This window comes from Macadamia integrifolia, chromosome 8 (assembly GCF_013358625.1).
Source record: "Macadamia integrifolia cultivar HAES 741 chromosome 8, SCU_Mint_v3, whole genome shotgun sequence".
Taxonomy (NCBI): domain Eukaryota; kingdom Viridiplantae; phylum Streptophyta; class Magnoliopsida; order Proteales; family Proteaceae; genus Macadamia; species Macadamia integrifolia.
Window position 1 is genome coordinate 193,567 of NC_056564.1, and position 18,111 is coordinate 211,677.

The 18,111-nt window shown below is 37.7% G+C and overlaps 1 protein-coding gene across 1 annotated transcript in view; it reads right to left on the reverse strand.

Annotated features, from left to right (window-relative positions):
* LOC122087703 (V-type proton ATPase subunit H) overlaps positions 1-18,071 on the reverse strand; it is a 43,808-nt gene extending 25,737 nt beyond the window's left edge. Inside the window, exons 1-9 of the mRNA XM_042656906.1 lie at positions 17,922-18,071; positions 17,718-17,842; positions 15,069-15,141; positions 11,241-11,366; positions 10,294-10,396; positions 10,142-10,214; positions 4,206-4,271; positions 3,971-4,088; positions 2,027-2,188 (exon numbers count right to left, since the gene is read on the reverse strand). Of these exons, the coding sequence (XP_042512840.1) occupies positions 2,027-2,188; positions 3,971-4,088; positions 4,206-4,271; positions 10,142-10,214; positions 10,294-10,396; positions 11,241-11,366; positions 15,069-15,098 (678 nt within the window). The 5' untranslated portion in view covers positions 15,099-15,141; positions 17,718-17,842; positions 17,922-18,071. The remainder of the gene's footprint in view (positions 1-2,026; positions 2,189-3,970; positions 4,089-4,205; positions 4,272-10,141; positions 10,215-10,293; positions 10,397-11,240; positions 11,367-15,068; positions 15,142-17,717; positions 17,843-17,921) is intronic.
* Between the last annotated feature and the right edge of the window lie 40 nt (positions 18,072-18,111).

Sequence of the window (18,111 nt, forward strand, 5' to 3'; positions counted from 1 at the left end):
AAAAAAAAAAAAAAAACCCTAGAAGAAGAATGAATTAGAGAGGAAGAGAGGAAGAGAGGGACAATTTTTTAGAGTTTTGTGGACTCCCTTTTATAGGGAATAGGAGAGAGAGAAGGACGTCCAAGGGTGGATCCCCTTGGACGATTTTGTGGTGAGGTGGAGGAGAGAGAAGAGAGAAAACGTGTGGAGAGGTCTCCCACGATTTTCTTGCCTTTTTTTCCCTATTTTTTCTCTTTTTTCTCTCTTCTTGCACAAGAAACCCCCCTTGGCCGATTTTCCTTACTTGGATTTGGACAATATTCTATTTTAAATGGGAAATTCCATCCATGCCCTTGTCTTTTCTTTTCTTTTTTTTCTTCTTTCCTATTTTTTATCTTTATTTTCTCTCTTCTTCAAACTTGCGTACAACTATCTTGGCTGACCTCCTTTGAGTGATGAGTAGGAGAGAGAAAATATTCTAAAAAAAACCTCAACAAAATAGCAGCTAAGAGGTTTGAACTTGAGACCTCCTAATAAGGAAGAGATTTTGCACACCACAACTCACCAACTACGCTAGGTAGTTGTTACCAAAAACGAATCTTCAATCACTCAAGGATGTGGTCCATTGATCCTTGTTGGCATTTGGAATATTCCTTATACCCTTGGGACAACTGCAGACTGGCTGGTTCTGCATCTCGGTTCAGTTCTGATCCATTATACTTTTTCTTGCCTGAAAAGAATAATCACTTGTACGGTTGACTAAACGAATGTGTACTTTTAATTGAACACGTCCATCTTGCTCAGAATTTCGTCCTCTTCGCAACCATGAAAAGAAATAAGACATTTTTACGTGTAAAATTGGAGATATAGCATCCGATAGTCCTTAAGGCATTGAAAGTATAAAACCTGCAAAAAAAGAGTAAAACCCAAGGTAGCTCCATTCTAAATATGTAAAATGCATGATTTACTACTCTAGATTTCACACATAAATGTGCTCTTGTGGGGTGAACCAAAAGTTTGGTAAAATGTACGTTGATGTTGTTGAGTTGTTGGTTGAAAGTCTGAAACTATACTACATAAGTACATAGTCTACACTATATATGGTCTACAATCTACATAAGTACATAATACATAATACAAAGGATCCAAAATAAATAATATATTACATCATATTGAGTTATCTCTCAACAGTCGAGTGACTCAACACTCAACTAACATACAAAAAAATTTACATCATTCTACTATATTTAAAACTATATTCTATATATTAAAAATAATAATAATAATAATAATTCGAGAAGATGGGCTTACCTTTTTGTCCAAGCTGCCTTCCTTACGTAGATTTTGCAAGATCCAAGCTTAGATTGAAGTTTTTTGGGCACAAGGGGGAAATCTTAAGTGTTTCCCCAAGTTTCCCACTTCATAGAGAAAAAATAAGGGGAGAGGGTCGAATTTTTCATTTTATATAGGGGATTGGTTCGACCCAACCAACTAGTTCAGTCGAAATTTCCCACATTTTGACCAAAATGTGGGAATTTTCATCGAAACATGTTGAAACCTGAGTCAGAGGCTATATGGTATCGGAGTCTTGGGATACCGTCGAAATGTGGAAAATTTCGACAGTATCAGTGGAAACCTTGAACCATAGGTCATACTAATATTGCTGGTTATTTTGGTGTTGATTGGGCTAATGATGATGGTGAGCAACATTCTAGTACATCTTATTTTACTTGGGTGGTAATTTTGTTATGTGGAGGAGTAAGAAACAAACAGTATCAAATAATGGCTCACACTGCAACAAAGTTGATGTGGCTTCAGTCTTTTGTTCAGGAGATTTGTTATTCAGTCGACAAACCAATGGAGATGTTTTTTGATAACCAAACGGCCACTTACATCGCTAATAATCTAGTATTTCATGAGAGGAAGAAGCATCCTGAAGTAGATTGTCATTTTGTTCCGGATGCAAAGCAACCTTACCATTGCACCAAGGTCCGCCCTCTATCCATCCAAATTATTGATAAGGAAAATAAAACTAACACTAGATCACCTGGATAGATTGCTGAGTTGATGCTGGAGAAATCAACGGAACAAGGAGCTTAACCCCATCTGCTTGAACAAAATAAGATCTGACCAATGGTTCCTTCAGCAATGTTGCTAGGCAACTGAGAGCAGTTTGGACGCCACGAGTAGGATGGGAAGGCTTCTTCAGCTGCATATGAAAAGGTGAAACATCAAACAAAAAAGTGAAAGAGATGTATCGTCAAACCAAACTATCATACCCAACTAAGAATGTTATCACAGTAAAGGCAATCCCTAGGAAATATGATCAGAAATGGACCTGTCCTAAGTATGTACTTTCTCTTATCACAACCTAGAAATGTGCTAGAAGCTATTGGAATAATTTCCTACTGTTATGTGTTGGCACCAACAATCATTTTTTTGGGGGGTGGGGGCATGCTTCCTCTAGACCTGGTGCTGGCCAAAGTGTTTAATATTCATATTTCTTCTGGGGTTATCATTGTGCAGATTGAAGAGGGATGAGATGGGTAGACCGTTCTATGAATTGAGAATTTGATAATCAGGAAGTCAGATGTAATATATCTTTTCCTTGTAATCTGTACCTCTGATAAGATGCCACTATTTGGTTGGGCATCTCACCTGCTTTTGTTTTACTAATATATTTTATTGGACAATCTTAATAAAAGAAGGGGGACACTCTGCTCATTGATAAACTAGTTGAATTTATTGATGAAGAAGAATGAAGAAAAGGAAAAATAAGTCACCCAAGACCCAACAAATTTCTGAAGTACTTAGAAATATATCTGCCTTATCATTCATTTCCCTTAAAATATGATGACAAAAACAATTTAAAAAAGCTGCTACCCATTGTCATGAACACAATGTCCAAACCCATCTATCGAATTGAACTACTCAACTTCCATTGTTTTACTCAATAAAATCTCAAAATTTTCAATCCAACTCAACGAAGCTGTAACCCAAAAAATTGAGTGAAAAACTCCTGCTCTCCACTTCAAATAATCTGCAACATGTTTGTGAGACTTTACGAGTAACTCTGATTCCAGAAGAGTCAGGTTTCTGAAGAAAAAACTGAATACTCTTATCTTCTAAAACATAATGGGAAACATCACTTGCGGTGGAGGCACACATGATTTGATGAGTGATTCTCTAAAAATGAACCAGCAGTGAATGATATAATTATTGCATCTTCATGTTTTAGATTAAAAAACAGTTACCTTTTTTGTGTCCCCTAAATGGCAATGCTATGTGCAGGCCCATATACAAGACCAGTTCCCAAATTGATTTTAAATATTTTTTTCAGAATTGTTTGTGTTCAAGATTAAGTGGAAGGTTCAAGTTTAAATTTATTATTGTTTAGGGGTATTTTGGTCCATTCGATCTCTCTTATGTACTGGTTATGTTCAGCACAGAGTACAGGGGTATTCCTGTCCCTGTTTAATTGCTGGAATAATATATATATGGACTAACCTGCGGCAGACTATTCTGGTCTGAGCCGCAGGTTAGTTTCCCACACTTTGGGACTGCTTGTGACTTTCTCCTCTATTCTCTCTTCTTCTTTTCTTCTTCTCTTCTCCTTCTTTCCTTGGTTTGATTACAGGATTCTGGAATCATAACAATTATAATCTCCTTTTTGAACATTATTCAAAGAAAGGCATAAAGAAAATAAAGGAAAACACAAATATATCCCCGAAGTCCTACAAAGATCATCAGTGAGTTAAAACAAATCAAACAATATATATCCTTTCAACACATCAAAAACATCGACATATGTTCAGAGGTGTTTAATCTTTTCATTTACAATTTGGAAATAGAAATGTGAAGCCTTAGAGGTGACAAGCTGAATCAACAAGGGACAGAAACTCGCTTCGCAGAAGGATTCTTGAAGAATTTATGACAACTGAAAGTTTGAGCCAGCTGGGCAGACACATACAGTCAAGAGAAACATACTAACCTGTGCACATAGCCATTCCACCAATCCTTTCAAAACATCATCAATAGAATTAAGCTTGCTCTTTGAATTTGAGGCTCCTCCATTTTCATAAAGAACATTTTGAGTTTTTGGTCTAGCACTATTCCACAAAATAAAACATAAATATCCAAAATGAATTATAAGAAGGTATTCCTTATTGCTTAGTATTGAGAAGAATTTTAAATCTAACACTAGAGCGATTAAGAATTTTAAGTACCTTACAATCAGAGATAATATCTTACAGCTCTTCTCTTGCATAAACCAGTTATCCCTCCAGAGCAATCTGGGGAAAAAGAAAAGGTAGAGAGAAAAATGGTTTTAATTAGTTTTTCCTAAATTCAAACATAAAGAAATTTTCTTTGGATGAATAAATAATGCATTAAGACAAGGGACAAAAAATATAAAACATAAAGGAATTAGTTGCTCTGATATCTGATTAGAAGTAGCAATATAGTGCAATTACACTGATCATAGGGAAATTGATGTTGCTATGCGTAGGAATTACGATTTATCTTCTTGAGTTAATTTTGTAATTTTATTTTTCTTATTTTATTCTTTGTTAGAGTCATAGATAGAGTTGGCATCAGAATTTGTTTCAGTTTTGAGTCCAAAATTGAGTCAAACTCTATTTTTCAGTTTCATGATAGAATTAGAAGTTGTTTCCTTTATATATTTGACTCCACCCAATGATAAAGTTTTAGATTGGAATGAAAAGTTTTTTGAGTTGAAATTGAAGGCTGCCATGGGCTGTGAGCATCTCTCTTTCCTTAACTGATATTCCCTCTCCATCTCAGGTAAAGTCTGTCTTCTCTTATCTCTTTAGTTCTCCTTTTAATTTTCCTTTTCTTTTGAATTCTGCTCCTGCTGCTTTTACTCTGTTTTAGTGATACTTCAACAACATCAAAAGAAAACTAGATCTCTCACGATACTCCTCCTTTCAATCTCAAATGTGGAAGCCTGAATCCTCACCTTAGGGCGACTGAAACCCTTGCATCTTGGCTCCTGTTGATACTCCTACAGTGAGAATCAAAGCCACAACCAGATCTGGTTTGTGAACCATCACCCATATCTGCTCCAATCAATTAATCTGAACCTATTACCTGATTATTAGGTCTGCTATTGGGTATTTCTAATAGCATTACGTCCTAAGAATTGGTGCATGAAATTTCATGAAGAACAAACTGAGTAAGATCTCTTACTCGTACATAGGTCTTCTGCCGGTTCTGTTGAAGTCATGAAGAATAAGAAGGGTTATCTCCTATTTGATTCTAAAGGTCCAACTTCTCTGTTATTACGATTAAACCCCTCTTTTCTAAAAGTTGTGTTCTATTTTCTTCCCCTTTGGTAATTCTAGAATACCCCCTCCACTTTCAAATTTAATTGCAATTTGACCCCATTATTCATTCCCTTCACTTTCAAGGTCTTGAGTTGTTCCTGAATTTATAAAAGCATCATTGCTTCCTTTGAAACTGATTTATTTGTTAATTGTGGGCCCATAGCGATCCTAAATTAGGGTTCTTGAATCTCAGATCCGCATCAGAAACCGACTAGAAAGAAGAAAGAAAAAGAGGACAGAGATTGAACCAAAAGAGTACCAAAAAAACCGAGAAAACAGTTTTAAAGAGAACAACTGCCTCAAGACTATCGAATGAAACACAGGCTCCCAAAACCCTGCCTTTGAGTCGCTATAGGCCCACCAAAGTGAAAGAAACTCAAAATAATGTGGACAGTGGCAATTCTGTAAATTATGAGAAGTCTAGGACCTTGTTTGGTAAAGAAAATAGGAGTTAGGACTAACTGGTAACTAAATTTTGGGGGAGGGTTTCCTAAAAGGCTACAAGGGCAGTGTAAGAAGGAATCTACATGCTATACCAACGAGGAGATGGAAAATAGTACCCATATCGGGTCCACATGCGGCCCACATGGTTAGCATAGAAGTGTGTAGAACCCATTGTTTATTATGTGAAAAGGGTATAAAGGAATATGTACAAGGGCGGTGCATGCTTCCTTTTCCCTTAAATTTGAAAGAGGGTCTTTTCTGGAATTCAGATAGAAGAATGGAATGATGGAATTCAACTCAAGGAAAGAGGGCTTACTTGTAAATAATAGAAATTGGGTCTTAAATTGCTATTTCAAAGAAGACCCTTTCTTCAACCTCACAATGGAAACATGTACAGCAGAGGAGAGTTCTGCTTTTGATTGAGTGAACTCTCTCAAATAGAATCCAATCGACTCAAAAACATTTTGAGAAGATTTCTAACTAAGATCTCTCCAGATCTACCAAACAGTAGATGAAAAATAACAATCAGATCATGAATAAAATTTCCAGAAACTCATTAGTAGCAGTAAGAATAGGACCAGATTTAATTTCAGGCAAGTATGTCACAGTGATTAAATAATTGGTAAAAGCAGAACCTGAACTGAGGGTAATCAAATAACTAATCATCCAATACAAGACACCCACGCAAGACCTAATATGCTTGCTGGAACTTGAGAAGATGAAGGGAAAAAAAAAAGGAAGTATATGACTTTGAAATCATCACCAAAGCCTGCGGGATTAGAATCACCACCAAGGGCTGGAGCTGCTTCACCACAGTCCAAGGACAGCCTCACCACAACTGACCAAAAGAAGGGATAATCCAATTGCTCAAAAACTCAATTTATGGGAAGTTGTGCCTCCTTTGCAAAATAAGTCGACTCTTTTAGAAAGAATATTGTTAGAAGTCTATCACGAGAAAGGAGGCGTCTAAAGCAAGTCGTAAAATCCTCTCTTTGGGTTTTCCTAGTCCTATTAGGACTGAGTACAGTTAGAAGTTGGTAATTAGTATTAGTTTCCTATTTTGTTCTATTCTTTTCTTTCCTATTCCTAGTATGACTTGTAATAGCTGTTCTATTTAATGAATGAAGGAGGGCAGCCCCAATCTTACTGATTGGGACTTCTCTTCTTTTCTCTTATCTTCTCTTCTCCTCTCTTTAGAATCGATCAAAGTTCATTTCTTCCACATCGGTAACGACCTCTCTTCTCCAACTAAGGTTTTTAAAGGTTCTTCTCAAAGGATCCTCGATTTTTTAGATGGGGGTGGTTTCATCCCCTACTTTGCTGAATTTTTGAATGAAGGACTGATTGATTGTGATCAATCATATGGTGAAGAATTGACTCAGAGCGATTGCTGGTTGGGTTTTTGGTTTGAAGATTGAAGGATTGGAAGCATCAACCAAAGCTGTCAGGGTTTTGGCTTTCTGCCAAAATTGATTTTGGTCATATTTCTGTACTCTTGTCTCTGTTTGAAAAACCCTTTGGAGGTTTTCTTATGCAACATATCTAGGACATACTGTCCAAATTTCAGTTCCATTGAAGCATTACAGCCCCAACCACAGGTAACCCAAATTCTGCCCCATTTAGAGTTTTTGGATTTGAGATTAATCCTTCATTTATTGGTGTTCTGGTGGAATTGTATCCAACGATTCATCAGTTGCATAAGATCGATCAATCAATTGTGTGATTTTTTAGATGATCCTAAGAAGTACCGACAATTGGTAGGAAAACGCTTAATTATTTTACGATGACTAGGCCTGACATTGCCTTCCCTGTTAGTGTCGTGAGTTAGTTTCTTTCGACTCCAAACATGTCAAACTAGGATGTTGTCATTCATATTTTGATATATCTCAAGAAAGCCCCAGGTCGTGGTCTGTCATACTCTGATCATGGACATGACTGCATGGAGTGTTTTTGTGATGCTGATTGGGTTGGATCTCCTGTTGATAGGTGACCAATTACTGGGTACTATACATTTGTTGGGGGTAATGGTAATCTTATGTCTTGGAAGAGCAAGAAGCAGGCTGTTGTGGCTAGGTCTCATGTCACTTGTGAGTTGATGTGAGTGAAGCAGTTGTTGACAAAACTTGAGTTTAAGTGCACTTCTTCTATGCAGTTATGGTGTGATAACCAAGTTGCGATCCATATTGTGACAAATCCAATATTCTACAAACTGTCACTTTGTTTGGGAAAATCTACAGCAAGGAGTTATTTCTACAAGTTATGTTTGCACAGAACTTGCAGATGTTTTCACTAAGTCTTTGGGGAGTGTTAAAGTGGACTATATTGTAACAAGTTGGGCATGATTAACATCTATGCTCCAGCTTGAGGGGGAGTGTTAGAAGTCTATCACGAGAAAAGAGGAGTCTAGCGCAAGTCAACAGTCGCAGACTCCTCCCTTGGGTTTCCTAGTCCTATTAGAGGACTGAATACAGTCGCTTGGGTTTTCCTAATCCTATTAGGACTGACCGACTGAGTACAATTAGAAGTTAGCAATTAGTATTAGTTTTCTATTTTGTTCTATTTTGTTCTATTTTGTTCTTTCCTATTCCTAGGACTTGTAATAGCTATTATATTTAATGAATGAAGGAGGGCAGCCCCAATCTTATTGATTGGGACTCCCTTTGCTCCACAATCGCAGGTAACTCTCTCTCCCTCTTTTTCTTCTCCTCTTTAAAAATATCTAATTGCAACTAAATCTTACAAAATAGAAACTAAAATATTCCAGCCAGAAATCTTCAAGATAATCTCCTCTCCACACATATCAAGTGAGGCCCTCAAATATTCATTCACTCCAGAAAAACATCCACAAGTGCAGGTTGTGGGCTTACTAGAACCAGAACCAGGTCTAGTTTTGGGACTAGTTTTCTCCTCCTACGCTGGTACTGCTTGAGCTATGCTTATACTCTCCCTAACTTGAAGGTGTGGAATCACATCTGCAATCAGACCATCAATCAATTCCTTAGCTTCAATCATGATCGGACCATTTACTTCATCTTAATTGTCACTTTCACTGTCCACCTTTTCTAGAACCTCTGATCTGTCATATGAAGCTTCTATCATGCTTGGCACTTAGTCAATATTATCAACAATTCTTCGACAACCTTTCCAAAATAAAAAAATGCCCCATTTGGAGATCACGAAGTTTCATATGGATTTCATCCATAATCAAGCAGTGTGAATACTATGGATCAACCTCAACGATGCAGTCTCATGTTCGGCTTTGATACCAAATTGAAGCCAATCAAAGAGAAGATCTGCTGGTGATGGGCATAAGAAAGAGACATAACCCTGCTGGTACATATGCCACAAATATGAAGAACAGAGAGAAGAGAGAGGTGTCGCAGAGGGAGAGGAGGAGAGAAAACCTCAAATTGTCGGGGGGAAGAGAAAGAAGAACAGAAGGGGGAGAAGAAAGAAGAGAAATTGTGGAGGAGAGAGAAGAAAGACGAGAGAAACATGGGGAAGAGAGAAGGGGCAGAGGAAATATAGGAGGCAACAACCTCACTAACCAAGCTAAACTAATCCATTCCATTAATCAAGATTGTGGTGCCACTTAGCCTTTACAATATATTGATAGAAGTAAAAAAAAAAAAAAAAAAAAAAAAAAAGAAGAAGAAGAAGAAGAAGAAGAAGAAGAAGAAGAAGAAGAAGAAGAAGAAGAGATTTTAACTAAAACCTCTCCATATACCCCAAAAAAAGACTAATTTAAACTAAAACAACTCCATACACAACCATACGCAAGCCGTAGGAGTTTCTTAAACATGATCAACTATTTAAGCAAAACAAACAGTTACATAGAATTAAATCCCTATTTCAAAGCCAACTATATTAGAATAACAAAGAAAAGATAAAGACCAAAACAAAAAAGGAACTTCCATATGGAGGGAAGCTTCCTAATCACTCAATAACTTACTAAACTTATTGTAACAACTGATTAATAAATAAATTAAAGAAAGAAAAATTCATAAATCATCCCAAGATAAGACTAGATAAGGCTGGTTCATTGAACTTGATCACCCAATCGATAGAACCAAATTATGAACCACAAACTTCAGATCTGGACCAAACCAACCCAAACCAGTCTTGCATTATTTCCTCTTTAATGGTATCCATATATGCAATATTAAGACAGTCAATGATGCAACTAGGGCAGCCAACAGTTCAATCAGTAGAAAAAATAATACTAAATTATGATCGTCACTCGTCAGAAGATATGTCAAAAGTTTAATGTTTCACATAAACAAAGTGCTAGAATCGAATTACAGATATTAAATGAAAAGAATATCAGATGAAAAAATAAATACTCATACAGAGGAATTTGACTAAGTACTTAACTTAAGAAAGGTTCATAAGTATCTTCATCTGCGAGGGATTTGTCATGGAATAGTCTGGCCCGCTTTGGATTTGCTGCCAAGAGAAGTCAAGAGTATGTCAAATAACTAAAATGTAAGACGAAATTTGACTGCTAAAGAACTGCCTCAGTTACCTGTGAGCATTTCATCAACAAGAGCTACAATATATTCCACTGTTTCTTGCTTGTTTATGGCACGCAAAATGTTGACAAACACCCGAACGTAAGCTGGACCATCCTGTCACAGATGCCCTCATTCTTCAATATCAGAAAGGCATCAAGACATTCTTCTTGATTAGCTTGTTTTAATTGCTACTGTTCCATTCCTTGTTACACATTGAAGCTAGGACAATCTCTCTCCCAGGGAAAGCAAGATCCACTAATATGTTTGCAGATGAACTAGCTAGAGAATGCTGATAAGGAACACCTTTATATTGGGCTGTATCTAATAATGTAGCCTATGTTATCTATCCACTCTGTTGTTTCTTTTGCAACAGTATTATTCTAGTTTGCCCCCTTTGGGCTGTGACAATATCGTACTATTATTATGGCTTCATGTATCAGGATTGACAGTGCAACTTGTCCAAGTAACAATACCAGTCCCCAACAAATATCAACTGACCAAGTCTGCAAGCAACAGTTTCCTTCAAACTTGCCCCCGGATCTGTTGGCCAGTTAAATTTGGCATTGAACGAGAACACCACATATTAATTATTATGGACTTCCAATTGAGCAAGGGAATTGATCCACTAAAGCCTGTGAACATTAAACCCTTGTCCTTGGACTGAATTCCACCTTCATCCTCCCTCCCCTCCCCCCCCCACCCCCCAAAAAAAATAGTTGGTGCCCATCAAATAAAAAGATTATTTATCAAAGAGAAGAAAAAAGAGAGCAGAAGGAGAAAGTGTATGGAGGAGAAATGATAACTCCAAGCCATTCATCACTAGTCCCCATCAGTCTGCAGGTGATTCCCGTTAAAAAAGGAATGGAAGGCTCAGCATGAAAACAAGTGATCTGCAGAAGAGAAGTCAAAATATGGATAATTACAATGGACAAATAATGAGTTAACATATATTACTTACATCATCAAGTAGTGTTGCTCGGTAGCTCTCAGATCTTTTATCATAACGCCTCAAAAGCTGAAGGCATGTTCCTGTGATCAGCTTAGTCGTCATATAAGTCTCCCATGGAATGTCCCTCTTGAGAACCTTCAACAATGGAACAAATGTCAATCAAAGTTGATGCAATCAGTAGTTAAAATGAAGCCTGGTTTTGTTTTATTTGAGTTCGGCTTGTTACAGCTAAAAGGTTTTAACTGTTGTGGTGAGTTGTTACCTGATAAAGTTGCCTTTAGAAAATCTAATTTTTTAATGAATCCTAACTTGAGTCAAAACGTCATGTTTTTAGGGGTTCTCACCTTCGTAAGTTTGTTTTCTTTAAGAGAAAGTTTAGCTACAAGTCCTAAAGCAGCTAGGAAATTTCCAGTTTTAAGAATTTCTATTTTTTCTCAAACAATAGTATGTATACTTACAAAACAACTACAATCTTCTTGGAAGTGACAGAATAAAGAATTTTTTTTTCCTGTCTAAGATTTTCTCATGGTGGCCATGTGAAGGCAGTATTCTCTCTTTTCTTGCACCCTTTCACCATTTCTCTTCCTTCTCAGATTACATTCAGTTTAACCTATTTAGACTGGGAATAACAGTGAAGATACCACCACAGAGTCAGATTTTTCCTTTTTTATAAGTAGGGAAGAATAAGTGGATAACCTCTCAAAGAAACATTTACTAACGTTCAGAAGTTCTATAAAACCATGGCAGATACGGGACTGCAAAAGTGTATAGTTCCACCATGAGATGGGTTGAAAACCATCTAGCTCAGATCCCAGGAGGTCCAGGCAAGTTGGGAAGAGGACCATAAGGTCCAAGAAATCATAACTCAGCTGTCCATTGATCATAATGCATCTACAGACTACAAATGGCAGGATGGAATGTTACGATTCAAAAGGAAGTTAGTTGTGGGTAACACAAACGTTGAGGAAGACTATTATATCAGCATTACATTCTAGCAGCATAGGTGGGCCATTAAGGAATCAGGGGCACCGCAAAAAGAGTAGCTCAAATTTTTTTCTGGCCAAATCTCAATGCAGATGTTCACTCCTTTATATCTGAATGCAATACTTGTAAACGCAATAAAGGAGAAAACATAGCTTACCCAGGTTTGTTACAACCCCTACCTATTCCTCAAAAAATTTCGTCTGATATCCCAATGGATTTCATCACTGGACTTCCAAAATCAGAAGGAAAGAAAGTTATAGTGGTGGTGGTGGATCAACTTGCCAAGTACGATCATTTGGTGGCCCTCACTCACCCCTATACAGCCTCCTCAATGGCCACTGCATATTTTGATAACATCTTTAAATTGCATGTTCTTCCTTCAACAATTGTCAACGACCGCGACATGATTTTCACGAGTCAGTTTGGACTATATTGTTCAAACTCCAGGGGACCCAATTGTGTCTCAGTTCAGCATACCATCCACAATCGGACAGGCAAACTGAATTTCTTAACAGATGCATTGAGACACACCTTCTTTGTATGACAAGAGATAGGACCACATAAGTAGACTAGATGGCTTTCCCTTGTAGAATAGTGGTACAACACTAACTTTCAATCAACTAATAACATGACTCCTTTTGAGGCCCTTTATGATCAGAAACCAGACCCCCTTCCTGCTTTACCTCCACCCGAACAACGGTTGCAGCAGTGGATACCTACTTGCAAGATTGCTCTTTGATGCTTCAACTCTTAAAAGACAACATGCACAAAGCACGAGAGAGAATGAAGCATTTTGCAGACAAACATCGTTCAGAGAGGTAGTTTGCTATTGGAGATTGGGTTTATCTACGTCCACTGCCATATCGCCAAGCATCCCTGGCCCTGCGTAGGAGTTTCAAACTGGCTGCTCGGTTGTATGACCCCTTTCAAGTGGAGGAACAAATTGGAACCGTTGCTTACCATTTGAAGCATCCACCACATTCAAAATCAATTATGTCTTTCATGTGTCCGTACTAAAGAGAAAACTCGGCCAAGCTGTGGTTGATGTAGATAAGTCACTTAATGGATTTATTTTATTGCAAATAAACCTTGGATTGAGTTATGTATGTATTGGGCCTTTGATCCCATGGGTTTTCTTTATAATAGGCCACTTTAATGGGCCTAAAATATAGATAGAAAGTAGGAAAACGGGATTTAACTCATTAGTTTAGTTAGAGTCATGTTTTGAGTCTATTTCCTTTGTTATTTCAGTTGTTAGTCAATTTGGGTTTCCCTATTAGTGAATGACTAGTTAGTTACCTACTCCATGTTGGAGTTCTAGTCTAGCCCTATTTGGAGTCCAACTCCTATTATGTAAGGTCTAATCCTACTTAACTCCTAGTTATGGTATGACTGCTAATCTGCCCTCTATATATAGAAGAGCTTACGTACTCTCAATTCTTAAATTTGAATAAACAAATATTGTAGTCAATTGATTCTAAACAGCCGAGATGGCAGTGGGTGAGATGCCCTGGCCGAGATAGCCACCCCACCCACAATTTTCTCGGTTCTTGTTACATTGTTTACTTTATTTCATTGTTTATTGCTTGTTGTTTATGCTTACTACTGCTGGTACGAATAAGAACTTCAGATCTGTCCAAACTTCCCAGAACCAGAGTCGATTCTCAAGAGTTCTCCCTTTTGAAGCCTGCGATCTCTCTTCTAGCCCAAGGTCAAGAATCAAGAAAGTTTATAACTATACAACCAGCCAGTAGTTCTTCAAACTTGGGGGGTTTTTGTACCCTCCCTGGGCCCCACACTCAACCAGCTCTACAGCCCCATTAGAGCCACGCAGATCCAACCGCCCCTCTCTCTCTTTATTCCCATTGTAGGAGATTTTCTCTCCAGCTGATTGGGCTCTTTGCTGCTTTTCTTGTGTTGATTGGTTTTTATCTTGTGGGGGTTGTTGCTGGGTTACATTCTCTTGTTACTTTGGGTTATTTCTGGCTATTCTAAAGTTAGTTTAAACTCTTGGGTTGTTTTGTTTGGGGATATAATTGTTGGGGTTAATTACTTGTAATCAACTCCTACATTAGTGGTACCAACCACTAAACTTTCAAGAAATTGGTTCGGAAGGGCAGTTGTTAGTCGAGCCCATAGCAATCTTGGATCGCAGACTGATTAAGCAGAATAATCAAGTTAAGTCAGGTCTTGGTGCAATAGTCGAAAACCATTACAGAAGACTGGTCGGTGTTATATAGTAGGTTTCCATAATTCAATCCTTGAGGACAAGGTTCTTAAGGGCAAGGAAATGATAGGAATCGGGTGGACAATGGCTATTATTTGAAGTGGTGCAAGTGAAGCACAACGGCTATAACATAACGTCACATATAGTTCAGCCGTTACAACAAACTAACGTTACTACCATGAGAAGCGGGAGTTTGTTAGGAAGATTCGAGAATTGAATAGCTACATAGCTCTGTATAAAGGGGAATGATAGCTTGTTTCAGGGGAATCTTTTTTTTTTTTTTTGTCAATTCTTTTGTTCAGGAGCTTCCTTGGAAGGATCAGGCTCTACTCGAAACTGTTGCAGATTCTTATCCAATGAATTTCATTAGTGATTGTTCCAGAGATCTGTCTCATTTCCTAACAAAGGGGTCCCTTCTCATACAAAAGCCCAAACTCAAATACCAAAATAAGGCACTCAACCGTGCCTACATTCAAGTAGCATAATACTAAGTTAAAATTTCAAATTCAGAAGCAGAAACACAATAAGGAAAAATTTAGATTATGTGCCTAGTTTTACAAATAAAACAACCAGAATCCATGAAATAGCAAGTAGCAACAATTAATAAGCAAGAAGCGATCACAAACCTCTTCCGTCGTTAACCCTGCTTGATCCATGAAGATGGGCAACTTGAAGAGACCAGCAGATTTGTCTATGAATCTGGCAATTTGACCAAACCACAAAGCGATTAAAAGCAAAGACACTATGGTCAAATTCAACTTAAATAAGGAAATACTTTGTTAATGAAATTGTCTTTTACCATACCATTACTCTTAAAGGAAATACATAAATGTAAAATATTTGTCCATGACAAAACAGAATTGTTGAATTACAAAAAGTCACATTTCCTCCCTTCAAAGTCTGAGGTCTTTTGAAGGTCTTGTCTGATCTTAAGGATTTAGACAAACTGTCCCAACTAATGAGCCTAATATATATCTAGATTACCCAAGTATAGTTCAGGTGACTTTGGGTGGTCCAAACTCCAAAGAAATAGATGTCTACATTTTGGAACATAAACTTATATAACACGGATTATTCTTTGTAACAGAGAGAACTTGATTGATTTATTAAGGGAATAATATAGTAACGTGAGCTAAAGTTACAGAATCTGAAATCCTAGATTCCCTCTGTTCATCTTTGTAATAGAGAGAACTAGATCAATTATTTTAGGAAATGATATTAGTTTGAGCTATTCTCAATGCAATTCTCTCAAGACACTGTTTACAGGAGCCAATTGATTCGAAAGAATGGTTAGAAGCAGAAGCAGATCTCCATTATGTGACTTGGCAAGAGCTTCCATGATACAAAGAACCATCAGACTTCTGTGGCATTACAAACAAGTGAGAGTATAACCCACCATTTTCTCCATCAACCCCATAACAGATACCTGAGCTGTTTAACTGAGGACAAAGGTAGAAGCTAGTTGGAACTGCAGTAGAAACAGCCATAGATAATCTATTCATTCCAAAATTTCTTGCTTCCCTCCATTTGCAAACTGCTTCTTTCTTTTGTTTTCTAGCAGCACCACTCCACTCATGGAAGAAATATACATTCAAGTAGCTAAACAAAGCCAACTTCTGGACCTATGCACTCCTCTCTAAAGTCAGAACTCTAAAGAAAACAAAATAGGACTAATGTAAGACTAGAATCACAAGTGATATTAACTCCAGGCAGGATCTCAAAATCTGCCCCTCAACTGATGGCTGGTTGGAAATTTATGCTCAAGAAATGAAAAATGAAACTTAATGGATCTTCTGCAGTAGCAGCAGCTACAGCCCTTGGGTAGTCTTCAAATTTGAGTCGAAGGACCCTGGTATGAAAGCGATGAAGCCTTCAAAAGATGAGGTCGAATGGTTCAATAATCAGGATCTTATAGCAGTAACACTGCTGCACAGAAAATCAGGTTACAGCAACAGCAAATAATGAAAAATAAATAAAAAATTCAGGTTACAGCAACAGCAAATAAAACAAGCAAACAAACAAACAAATAGACAAAAAAAGAAGAAGAAGCAATTTGATAGAGAGGTTGAGAAGGGGGGGAAAGAGCTAGGGAATGGGCATCTCACCCCTCAAGGTAATAGCTATTTCAGCCATGGGTAAACACTCAATTTTCATAAACTTCAATCTCTTTTTTTTTTTTTTTCAATTATAATCAATGGCTTTAAATAGCCATACACAACTTCGACATAAAGCAATAACTGAAAAGGAAACTAATTGATTGAAATAGGACTTCCTAATTTGTGTCTAACTTGCTAACCAAGCTCAACAAAAATTAGAAACAAACAACTGAAAAATAAAAAGGAAATTATCCTATTTACAAATAGGTAGATCTTGTTCTTGAGGTTACTTTCCACCAACTAAATGACGGTTGTATGAATCTTGAAAGATCTTTCGGGAACCAGATTTGCGAGAGTTACTATTCACGTGAACATAACTTCCTGAACAGTGTTTTCTGGTTTTGGGGCTGCATAGAATTGTGTCGATGGAGCTGTTGAAGCCTTCTATTGGAGATAAATAATGAACAGCTGTAAAGAACTTTAGGATATTCTTTTGTGCTGAGAAAAATATACCCTCCATGGAGAAAGTTGCCTGCTGTACTCGAGTTCCAAGAATGGAAACTAACCCAGTAATTGGGATGCTGGACATCTGGTTCCATTGTGCTACCAAAGGAAGCTTCTAGGGGCTCCAGCTGGGCTGCACAGGAACTGAAATCGATGCGCAGAAAGGCTGCTGCTGAGATGGCCAGAAGACCCAAAAAGGAAACTAAATCTATATCCAAATCTGGACTGAAATCTGCAGATTGATGGGGGGTGGAATGGCCTGGCTGAACCAAGGTTGGGCTTCGTTTGATGGGGCTAACAGCCCCTTCCTTGTGCAGGTCTGATCCACATGAAGGACCCTTCAAACTAAATTAAAGGAGTTTCAGGGAGCAATGTTGGGTATGCCTCCTGCACTCCATAGGGATCTGTGTATATGAGAAAGACCATGTCTTTTGCTTTCCTATCTCCTACGATGACTTCGATGTTCAATCTACCATTTTCTAAGCAACTCTTAAACCCTACTTAAAAAAAAAAAAAAATGCAGTTCCTCAGACAGAATTGAGTATTTTTCTCTACAAAGTTGCAGGTCAGTACTTATAAATAAGAAACAGCAAAGGGTTTCATATCTATTCAATGATTATGACTTGCAAGACAGCCCTTTTCTCGTTTTTTAGTCCCGAGAGAGAGAGAGATTACCAACAGAAAAGAATAACTCTCCAATCGAGATTCAAAAAACCACCAACAGCAATGTCGTTTCAGGGAGAGCGTGAGAGATGCGGAAATTTTGATATGCTATCCTTTTCTCCAACCGAGCAACGATCCTTCAATTTGCGGGTAAGTTTGTTAGCAAAATGAGTGACAAGATAAGAAATAGAGAGAGAGAGAGATGGAGAAACATACCAGCGAGAGAGAGTGATCTACAGTCGAACCAGACGGAACGGAGACAGGGTCAAGTTTTCTTGCTAGGGAATGCGAACGAACTCGTCGTGGACTTGGAGAGGGTTATGAAAAAGGGATGGGCTTGGGGTGGATTTATCGGGAATAAAAGGAGAATAGCTTGCCCCTTTGTTCCTTCAACTTATTAAAATAT